This window comes from Acyrthosiphon pisum, chromosome X (genome assembly GCF_005508785.2).
Source record: "Acyrthosiphon pisum isolate AL4f chromosome X, pea_aphid_22Mar2018_4r6ur, whole genome shotgun sequence".
Classification (NCBI taxonomy): domain Eukaryota; kingdom Metazoa; phylum Arthropoda; class Insecta; order Hemiptera; family Aphididae; genus Acyrthosiphon; species Acyrthosiphon pisum.
Genome location: NC_042493.1, coordinates 35,387,013 through 35,398,445, shown reverse-complemented (window position 1 = coordinate 35,398,445; position 11,433 = coordinate 35,387,013). Strand labels below are relative to the sequence as shown.

The 11,433-nt window shown below is 28.6% G+C and overlaps 2 protein-coding genes across 2 annotated transcripts; both read left to right on the top strand.

Moving 5' to 3' along the window:
* Positions 1-1,649: 1,649 nt before the first annotated feature.
* Positions 1,650-2,252, top strand: LOC103307966. The gene has a single exon (XM_008180522.1). It carries the CDS (start codon positions 1,650-1,652, stop codon positions 2,250-2,252), a length of 603 nt encoding a protein of 200 aa, XP_008178744.1.
* Positions 2,253-2,283: 31 nt separating this feature from the next.
* Positions 2,284-2,838, top strand: LOC100165330 (piggyBac transposable element-derived protein 4-like). The gene has a single exon (XM_008180532.1). The coding sequence runs from the start codon at positions 2,284-2,286 to the stop codon at positions 2,836-2,838; it is 555 nt and encodes a 184-aa protein (XP_008178754.1).
* The last annotated feature ends 8,595 nt before the right edge of the window (positions 2,839-11,433 follow it).

Below are 11,433 nucleotides of genomic sequence, written 5' to 3'. Positions count from 1 at the left end.
TTCATCAAATAGATTTTAATTCAATTTCATTTTTTTTTATAAGGTTTGCATTTTTTTTATCAAATATAGATATTTTTTATTAATTTTGGATCTTTTTATTAATTTTCTTTTATTCAGCAGAATTTTTTAATATTTTAATTCAATAAAAATCAGTGTGATGAAAAATCAATAACAAAAATGTAATAAAAAATATGTTAAAAAATCGACAAGAAACCATTTTTTATGAAGTACGAACTTTTTGTTAAAAATGCATTTTTTTGGTTAATTTTGTATAATATACAGATTTTTTTGTAGATTTTTTATCAAACAGAATTTTTTTATAATTACATTTTATTAAAGTAAAGTTAAAAATATTAATAAAAATCGTGTTTCTTAAAAAATCAATAAAAAATCTGTTGAAAATTTTATTTATCAAAAATCGACTTCTATTAATTTTGAATAATATACCTACAGATATTTCATTGATTTTTTATCAAACAGAATTTTAATAAATTTTAATTTAATAAGGATTTGTTGTAAAACTTATCGAAAAAATGTTATTAATATTTTGTAAATTATAGATCTTTTAAATTATGATTTTTTTATTATTCTTTGATAACGCGCGTGGGGTAAATAATGACCCAAGACAAGTTTACTATCGCAATACCATCGTTATCTTAAAAGATATCACTTAATGACTTCATATACCTTCCTAAATTTAGTTTGTCAATAGTTATCAAATAATTCCACCATTATTTTGTCATTAGTGTCGCCGCTACGGTCAGCCGTTACAGGTGAAACCCGAATCCGGCAATTATTTACCCCACGCGCGTAGTTGTGTTATGGTTTTTGTATTAGTTCGTAGTTCGTATTAGTAGTATTACAGTTTAGTTTTACAGTACGCACGTGTTGTTCGTTATTTGCATTAGACATGGATGATTTTGAAAAAAGACGTATTGAGTTCTATTTAGAAGAAACTGACCAAATTATTGAAGTTTAGGGAGGTGAATCTAGTGGTGACGATCGTTGAAAATGATAATCAATCTGACCATGATACCGACTCGGATCAATCTGTCTATGATTTAGAATACGATCATGAACGTGATGAAATAATGGTAAACGAGAAGGACTTCGACAACAGTTATAATGAATCAGATGATGATGTCCCTTTGAGTATGAGAGTTAAATATTTCGTTGGCAAAGATGGTACCAAATGGTTTCGTAAGAAACCTAATCAAAATATTCGCACTATTCAACAAAATTTAGTAACTGAAAAATCTGGCGTAAAAGGTGTGGCCAAAAATGCGAAATCAGAAATAGAATCTTGGGAAATATTTTTTCCAATCCAATAATTGAAACAATTGTAAAATGTACAAATATATATATCGCTAAAGTCCGTTCTAACTTTGCTCGAGATCGCGATGCCTTGGATACCAACAATCGTGAAATAAAAACACTAATCGGTTGCTTGTACATTATAGGTAATTATAACATATTTATCCTAACATTATAATTATTAATATTAATAATATTTGTGATAATTCGTATTTTCCTAGGACAAAAGTTTTACTTGTAATAATTTGTGTTTAGGCGCTATCAAAGGTGGAAATCGAAGTACATTAGATTTGTGGAAAACTGACGGACTCTGAGCTGAATTGTTACCATGTGTGATGTCCGAAAAGCGTTTTCAATTTTTACTAAGATGTATTCGTTTTGATGATATTCGTGGTAGAGATGAAAGAACTAAGGTGGATAAAATAACACACATAAGGTGGGTATTTGAACATTTTGTTGATAATTGTAAGAACGCATATTCAGTTTCGGAATATATAACAATCGATGAAAAACTACAAGCTTTTCGAGGCCGTTGTAGTTTTAAAATGTATATTCCTAACAAACCAGCGAAATATGGTATTAAAATTTTTGCTGTATGTGATGCCATAAATGTCTATACAAGTAACTTGGAGATATACGCTGGAGTTCAGCCAAGTGGTCCATTCAAACTTGATAACTCAGCATCAAGTGTAGTGAAACGGTTAGTACAACCAATTAGAAATACTGGACGCAATATTACAACTGATAATTGGTTCACTAGTGTACCACTTGCAATTGACCTATTCAATAATTACAAACTTACTCTAGTAGGAACAATTCGAAAAAACAAACGACAGCTTCCAATTGAATTTACATCTACAAAAAGTCGTCCTATTTACACGTCTTATTTTGGTTTTAGTGAAAATAAAGTTACAATCGTCTCATATACCTACCCCTAAAAAAAATAAAATTGTTTTGCTATTGTCTACTATGCATCACAGCTCAACGATTGATGAAAGCACAAAAGAAATAAAAAAACCAGAAATAATCACTTTTTATAACTGCACCAAAGGTGCAGTAGACACCATGGACAAAAAAACCGAAAATTATACAGTTGCCCGAAAAAGTTGTCGATGGCCACTAACTGTATTTTATTCAATACTGAATATTGCTGGACTTAATTCACAAATAATCTTTCAAGAAAATACAAATATTAAAATGTCACGCCTAAATTTCTTGAAAACTTTGTCTCGACAATTGATGGAAGAACAGTTAAAATATCGCTTGACAATAGATGTATTGCCCAAGACCATTAAGTTAAGACTAAAACAATACGGTACGAAAACTAATGAAGCTGCTGGTACCAGTCAGCGAGTTCGAGCATCAGGGAGATGTGCATTTTGTGAAAGGGCCAAAGATAGGAAAAGCAATTTGTGGCTACACAAACCAGTTTGTACGAACTTTGCGAGATTAATTTGTCGTGATCATATAATAGAAACATTTACCGGATTGTTTTATAGATATGTAATAAAAAAACCAATTTAATTTAATAATTTTAGTTTTTGTTAGTTTAAAATTTTCAAAATTCTTGCTGTTATCTCGACATTCACCGGTGATGAAAAGATGGTTGAATGAAAAATCGTTTCGAAATCATAAAACTATATACCTTAGTCATGATTTTTTAAACGAATTTATTAAGTTATTAACTGATGATGTAAAGAAATAATTATAAAATATGCCACACATGCTGGTATATACTCTGTTATGGCAGATAGCACCCTGGATATTTCACGAAGTGATCAATTGTTAGTTTGTGTACTTTACATAGATACCTAAGGGGATGTATCAAAAAGTCTATTAGAAGTATGCCAGGCAAAAGATAAAACAAATTTTACGGAAAAAATGTATGAAGTTTTGGCTGAAAATAGTTTACCTGTAGATAATATTGCTTTCTAATCTTATGATTATGCTAGTAGTATGTCAGGTAGAATAAATGGAACACATATGATTCTTTTCATACCATGCCAAGCTCACAGATTAAACATATTTCTTGTGCATAGTTGTGATGCTAGTATTTTAAGATGTCATTTTTTTTCTACACTTCTACACTATACGTTTTTTTCTCAGCTAGCACTAAAAGACATAAACATCTTAACCCTTAACTTGGCAAGCATCAAAATATTAGAATGAAAATTTGAAAGTAGATATTTTTAAACTAATTTATGGCCGCTGAATTCAAAAATGTTATCAAAAAAAATTTTGGACTTGAAAGTTCAAAGTTATCAATTGTATCTTAAAAGATACATTGCCAGAAATCGATATTGTAGTTCCTGTATCTTTAAGGATACATTGCCAAGATAAGGTTATTATTTTCATGTATACGTATATAGCGAATAAATCAATATTTTAATTTTATTCATCTAATTTTATTATTCTAAATTTAGATTTATAGTTTTTTTAATCTTAATTAGTACGAGAAATAACCTATTTCTTATCATATTATTTAAAATAGATTTGAAATATTTTCATAATTTCAATTAATAATTAATAACGGTTGATTGAGACCACTATAGGAACTATTTATTGTGTTTAAAAATTATTCAGGTCATCCTTTTGACTTAGGTAATATTATAAAAATGTCTGTAAAATTAAAAACAATATATAAATTTAAAATTAAAATTAAAATTTTCCATGTCCTCTGGAAACTTGATATATAATATATAGGTATATTAATATTAATACAATTTAAAAAATATTTAAAATAACAAAATTAATTAAAATAAAATAACTTTTAACAGAAAACATTCAATATAATATAATACTTATTTAACTTATTTTTGCTCATGAAAACTTTTAAAACAATTTCTTTTTGTTGTGATGCATAGTCTCGAATCACACTTGTCACATGAAAATGTTGTTTGACCAATCTTGCACATTCTGCATCTTCCTTTTATGCCGACAATAGGTATATGGTCATAACGGTCAAGTCTAACATCATCTATTGGTCGTGGTACAATTTTCTTTTTATCTTTATATTCTCTGGTATACACATTTCTTTAGATTTTCTCCCAACTTTTGGCTTGTTTTTAGAAGTCAGAGCAATCGCAACATTTATTCTAAATTCTTTTAGGCACATAACCTTTTTTTCTTTTAATTCCACGCAGTCCTTACGATATTGGAGCCAAGCATTATTGACACACATATCTAACAATTGGGAAAAAATATTTAAATACCACTTATGTGTTTTCATGTTCGTGCAATAAATTGCAATAAGCATATCAGCGAGGTCAACACCACCCATGTGCGAATTATAATGTTTTACAATTTGAGGCATAGACACATCTACTCTAGACTTCGTAGTTTTATTATATCTTCTTGTAGTTGACAATGGATGTACTCCAACATAACTACTCGCTAAACAAACAGATTTATTGTCAAACCATTTGACAACCATGACTTTTTTTTTCCTATCACATTTTGCAGAGTAACTTCCTCGACCTTTTTTTTTTTAACTTTTTTTCGTCTAATAGTGGGCAATTTCTCAGGCGATTTTGCTGTACTGTACCTAGACTAAGAATACCATATTTTTTTCTCAAGTGATGAATAAGTTCCGGTGATGTAAAGAAGTTGTCATAGTATATAACTGAAAGAGGTTTTCTTGGTATCGTGGAAGCTAGAACAAGAATTACCTTTCCACCCAAACCAAAATATTTGTTTTCATATTCAGTAAATTGAATATCAGCAAATGTGCTTTCTCCACCATATGGCAATATGTCAAATACTTGACCATTAATTCCAGCCCTTATAAAAAACTTAAAGCCCCACTTTTTGGGTTTGGACTTAATATACTGCCTACGAGAACCAGCTTTGGTTCCTTTTTAGGGAATCATCATTTCATCAATTGAATAACGGTTTCCTTCTTCTTGAATTAAACAATTACGACGTATTTTATTAAGAAATGGCCGGATTTTATAAAATCTATCATTGGGGTCATATTCATCGTTGTTTTGAAAATGAAGTGAACGTAATATTTTTTGATACTTTTTAAGAGGCATTGATAAAAGTAAATAACATATCACATCATCTTCCTCAAGGTTTCCACCAGCTGCCTTTAAACTTCTTACCATTTCATCAAATAATAAAAAAAAATCTTGTAACGGTTCATTATCTTTAAATTTTAACATCAAATTCTTTCGTAAAAACAACCTACTTGAAATGCCTTTGCGTTCAAACGTTGACAACAATTTATCAAACTTCTCTTTGGCGCTTTTACCATCGCGTACATATCCCAAGTGACTATCACCAACACATTGAACAAGAATTGATTTAGCCTTTCGATCATCTTTGTCAAAATCTTGCCCTTCAACTTGCTTACTTGGTTTACCTTCAGTTATGCAATATAGCACTCCATGCTCTTCTAGTATTGTTTCCAACCAAAATCTCCATGTAGTAAACCCAAAAGCTATAGTATTGTTTTAAATAAAATAATATAAATAAATATATTATACATACAGTATAATTTATTTGTAGTAATGTAGGTATTAATACGGAATATATATTAAGCCTAAATAACAGGAAACGTAGGCCAAAGGCGAAAACAACAAGTTGTTATAGCTAGTCACACATTAATGAAATTCAGCAATGTTAGGGATGTATTAATACCCACAGCTATAATATGATATTAAACAATATCATGTAGATATTATACATTTAGTATAATTTATAATAGGTAATGTAGGCATATAACAGGAAGTGTAGATCAGAGGTGAAAACAACAAGTTGTTTTACCTAGTTCCACAATAATGCAATTCGACATTACTAGGGAAGTAATATTAGAATATAGCTATCACGCCACTAGTACGTCATTGTTAGAACCCACATAAATACGGGTAGAGCGCCTACCATTACTCAGAAGATAGTCAGCCCTCGTCGTAGGTCTAACAAGCTTACGACAGTGCTTATAATTATTGTGTATTTGAATTTGTAATAATAAAGTGTTAAATTATTGTTATCGTTAAAAAGTCTAAAAGTGTTTATAATTATCACCTATCTTTCTCATCCACGACTCAAGACAACGACGAACGTGCGACGTCGTTAAATAATTATTGTATTAGTGTTCAACGTGTCCTGCACGGCGATCACTACATCCAGTTTCCAAAGTCACTCCCATTAAATGGAGTAATCCATATCTATCTTCTTTTCTAGCCATTCTTTTTATCCAAATAAATCCAAATAAATTCTATTCTTTGACCAACAGCGTTCCTGGGCCCATAACCTGTTGAATTCGCTGAATAGAAATTTAATTCAAATAAAAGAATTCTATTTAATAGATATAATAAACTTATATTGAAGCGTAAATAAATCAAAAAGACATGTGTCTAAGTCTAAGCGAGTAACCACAATGTACTAACTAAGAAACAGTACTTATGATAATAAAACAACAACAATAATAGTAATAATAATAATAATGATAACATTGATAACATACATAATAAATTTTGATATTTGATAGTGAGATTACTATAGGAATTCAACACTAAAGAGGGTTTGTTTTGTATTATTATTCCCAATTCAACTGTCAAAGAGCATTATACAATAGAAAAATCCTTATCCTTATTGAAATATCCTATGGAGAACCTCTCATATTTGTATTAAGGAAAACTTAGTATTAAAGTGGCAAAATTAAAATATGTACTTGAATTGGCTGCAAAATATGTTCATTCTCAACAATTATGGTTTTATACTTTTATGAACACTTTGAAGAAACTGAAAAATGAAACCAACCATGATACAGTTTATCAGACTATGAATATTAAAAAATTAAACTTAAAATTTTCAATTTTATATGAAATACTTAAATTCTGACTTCAAAATATTATTTTCGATTTTTTATTATTTCCTACTGTAATATGTGATAATGCAATACATTTTACCAAAATATTTTATTTCAGTTCATGTTCTATACTCTCCTCGCCGAGACAACACGCCGATTCTACGCATGCTGACTGACGGCTGCTCGCTCGCCGAGGCTCTATTTCCCCTTTCAAGATGCCTGGTCGTCGCAACAATTTATAGGCGACCGACGCCGATGCTAGCGACTCCTGTCGGCAGTAGCGTCCTGCCGCTGGCAGATATGGGTGAGTGGACATGAGGAGATGCGCAGAACGAACCGATTTTCGTTGGGCAGCGACGTTTCCTCTCTGCAAACAGAGTATATAAACTATATTTATATGTTATTACTTTTTAAGGTATTGTTTAAAATAGAAAGAAAGGTATCTTATTATTTTGTTACTATATTTTTTGTTGGTTTTTTTATTTGTATGAAATTAATATTTTTTTATTGTTATTATTACTTAAGTATTATAAATTATAATATAATATAAGGAAGGTAATAAATCAGTAATAAACTAAGATACAAATGATTTATTTTGCTGATTTAAGACATAATTTACAAAACAAAAATAATATGTTTTTCTGTATAAAATGTTTTTTATACAAAATTTTATGTCAGATATGTCCTTATTTAAATACTATTCCTTATTTTAATGTTAAATATGTTGATTAATAATTATAAATAAGAATAACATTGAAAATGCAACTTATATAGGATGAATAAATAAATTACTTAAGTAATAATATAAAATATAATATACTTAGGCACAACAACAAGATAAATCCATGCTCCCCTCAACTTTGGTAAACAAATAATACCCCAAAAAAACTTCTTTATTCAAAGCTTACATCATTGTGTATAATTAGTAATTACCTATACAAAGAATAATAAACAAAATATGACAAAATTAATTTTAGCAAGTATTTAGTCACTAAAAAATAATTTTCTCTGTCCTGAAAAACTTCAAAAAGTGGATTTTTCTGGTTGTTGCAACAAGCCCTTCAATTATAATCATGCAGTCACAAGTCACACATGAAAAGCGTGCTCTATCGATGACCGTTCTACATGGAAGGTGAAATACGTTCTACGGTGCTTATAGTGTTACGTGGAAATGAAACAAAAGTAAAATCGCAAAAGGATAATTCAAAATACAAAGCAATGCGCACAAAAAATAAAACGTAAAAAAGCGTGAAAATGTAATGCAATGCTCCTGATACATTGTTACAATAGCATTTGAAAAATATTAAAAATACATAGGCACAATTTTTTTATAAGCATTTAAACAATAAGCAACAAAAATCTTTTATCAAGTGGTCAAAGTCTAGTTCGTTTGTGTTGCGGTTCTCAATACACAGTATGGACACGGCGTTAAGTTTTTCTTCCAGTAAATTGGCTCGTTAATATATTTGTATTTTTTTGGCGCGGAAAATGACCGGTTCAACCCCCCCCCCCTCCCCCAGGAAAAATTGATATTATTGATGAATTTCTTATTATTAATAATCCGTGTAAACACAAACATATGTCATAATATGACTATTGAGTATACAGTATACTTTACCATCAACGAAAAAAGATATCATAACGAAATTGTGGGTGCCGTATATAAATCAAAATAGACATTTGATCGTACACAGTCAGTTAGTTGCGTGCAGACATAAATACATATTAATATTGTCATTATCTCGACTGACTCGATCGGACAACGGAGTAAAAGCCGATAACGTCATAATCGTTGGATTTCAGGTGAACGACAATAATACGGTGAAATGGATTCTATTTTTATAGCACTACCTATCGTAAATGACCATGTTAAACATTTTCGTTAAATAATATTATGACATTTTCGTTCATTCTATTCTATTCTGCCCAGGGGTGGATAGGCCCATTGGGAAAAAGGGATTTTCCCTGTAGGCCTCCATCTATGTTTATGTTGGGAGGCCAACTCGTGTCTACACATTGTTTTTTTGCAGAATAAAATATTCACCAAATAAGAATAGATTAAATTTAACACAACGTCGTCTCAGACTGAAAAGGTTCTAACGTGATTTATGTAATTGTTTAGGGGAACTTTTTTAAGTTGGATATTCAACTTTTTTCACCATAAATACTAAATCGTGAAAATGTTATGCAATATCAAGAAAGTTCCGAAGAACACAAATTAACTTGCAATTGGTTTTTCCTCAATTATTGATCGAGTTAATTATAAAAAAACCAAAATATTAGTTTTAGAATTGAAAGGTTTTAAGTGTAGAACTTTTTCATTCTGATTTAAATCATTTTTTCTGTGCAGTATAAGAAGTGTAATGATGGCCGTACATTTTTGATGGAAAGAAATTACATCTTGGCACTTCGATGTAAATTTCTTCGAGAAATGTGTCCGTTGCGTGAGATGAAGGATGATCGCCATAACGTTTATATTGACGAGGTTAACCTAATTGAAAGATTGAAAGTTCCAACAGGAAAAGGAGGTAGGCTTATCGTGTGTCATGCTGGATGTGCTCGTTACGGCTTTATTCAAAGGTCCAAACTAGTATTCCGTACCATTACAGGCAATATCGCTGACTACCACAGTCAAATGAATGCTAAAGTCAAAATCAAAAAAGATTAAAATTAAATACAGATTTTTTATAAAATATAGATTTTTTTAAGAATTTTTTTAATAAATATAGGTTTTTTAATAGTTTACAATCAAATATAGTTTTTTTATTGATTTTTTTTTTCAAATACAGATATATGATTTTTTAAAGAATTTTTTATAAAATATAGATTTTTTTAATAAATACACATTTTTTAATGATTTTTTTGAATAATTTATTATCAAATATAGTTTTTTATTAATTTTTTTTTATCTAATACTGATTAGATAGAATATGATTTTTTAAGCATTTTTTTGTAAAATATAGATTATTTTTTAAAGATTTTTTCAATAAATACTGATTTTTTTAATAAATACACATTTTTTATTGATTTTTTAAAGAATTTTTTATAAAATATAGATTTTTTTAAGATTTTTTTTATAAATATAAGTTTTTTTATTGATTTTTTAAAGATTTTATTAATAAATACAGATTTTTTATTGATTTTTTAATGATTTTTTATTGATTTTTTTAAGATTTTTTTAAAAGGTTATTATCAAATATATTTTTTTATTAATTTTTTTATCAAATACAGATTTTTTTAATAATTTTTTAAAAAATGTTCCATAAAATATAGATTTTTTTAATAAACAGGTTTTTTATTGATTTTTTAAGATTTTTTTAATAAATAAAGTTTTTTATTGATTTTTATATAAATACACATTTTTTAATGATTTTTTTGAATAGTTTATTATCAAATATAGTTTTTTATTAATTTTTTTTTATCTAATACAGATTTTTTAAGCATTTTTTATAAAATATAGATTATTTTTTAAAGATTTTTTCAATAAATACAGTTTTTTAAAGAATTTTTTATAAAATATAGATTTAATCGAGCGAAATGCAGTATCCTGATTTGGAGTTTTGTGACGTTATGGCTTCCAATATTTATGATAAAGGTACTTTACGTAAATGTAAACAAGAGTATAAGGATAATATTTTAGGGATAACTAAAAACGATGCTTTGACCTCACTAATTGAATTGAAACATACGTCACTTTCTGGGATTATACAAAAAATAAGTGCGGTTAAGTTTTTTGCACATTATTGGTCACAACATCAGCTAATTTTTTATAATACAGCAAGAAAAAATTCGTATAGTCTTTTATGTATAAATGCTACTGGCAGTATAATAAAAAATTTGCATCGTTCTTCAATGAATTTATTATCAAGCCACATATTTTTGTAGAAGCTGTTCTCAACAACAGCTACTGCCAACTTCCAGTAACTCAAATGGTGAGTGAAAAACAAGACACATTAAGTATTTACTTTTGGTTAGGACAATGGATACGCGATGGAGCATTAATACCTCATGAAGTAGTAGGTATCTGATTACTCTAAAAAATTTTAGGACCAATGTAACGGAATTTCCCGCCATGAGTATAATGAACGTTGTTTTAAAATAATTAATAATAATTGTTGTAACATAGATTTGTAACTAGAGTTACAACTAAGAGTTGTAACCTCAATGTTATATTTGAATTGACATTTCTCATTTAATTAAAATAGTTTACCGTTGGAAGTGTTTTTTAGAAAAACATAAATATAGATTAAAAGAATTTTATGTTCGCCTATTGATTGGATCAGAAACGATGAAAGAATTTGAAGATA

Coding starts and splice junctions, on each gene's coding strand:
- LOC103307966 (XM_008180522.1), top strand. CDS start 1,650: ATGTCCGAAAAGCGTTTTCAATTTTTACTAAGATGTATTCGTTTTGAT.
- LOC100165330 (XM_008180532.1), top strand. CDS start 2,284: ATGCATCACAGCTCAACGATTGATGAAAGCACAAAAGAAATAAAAAAA.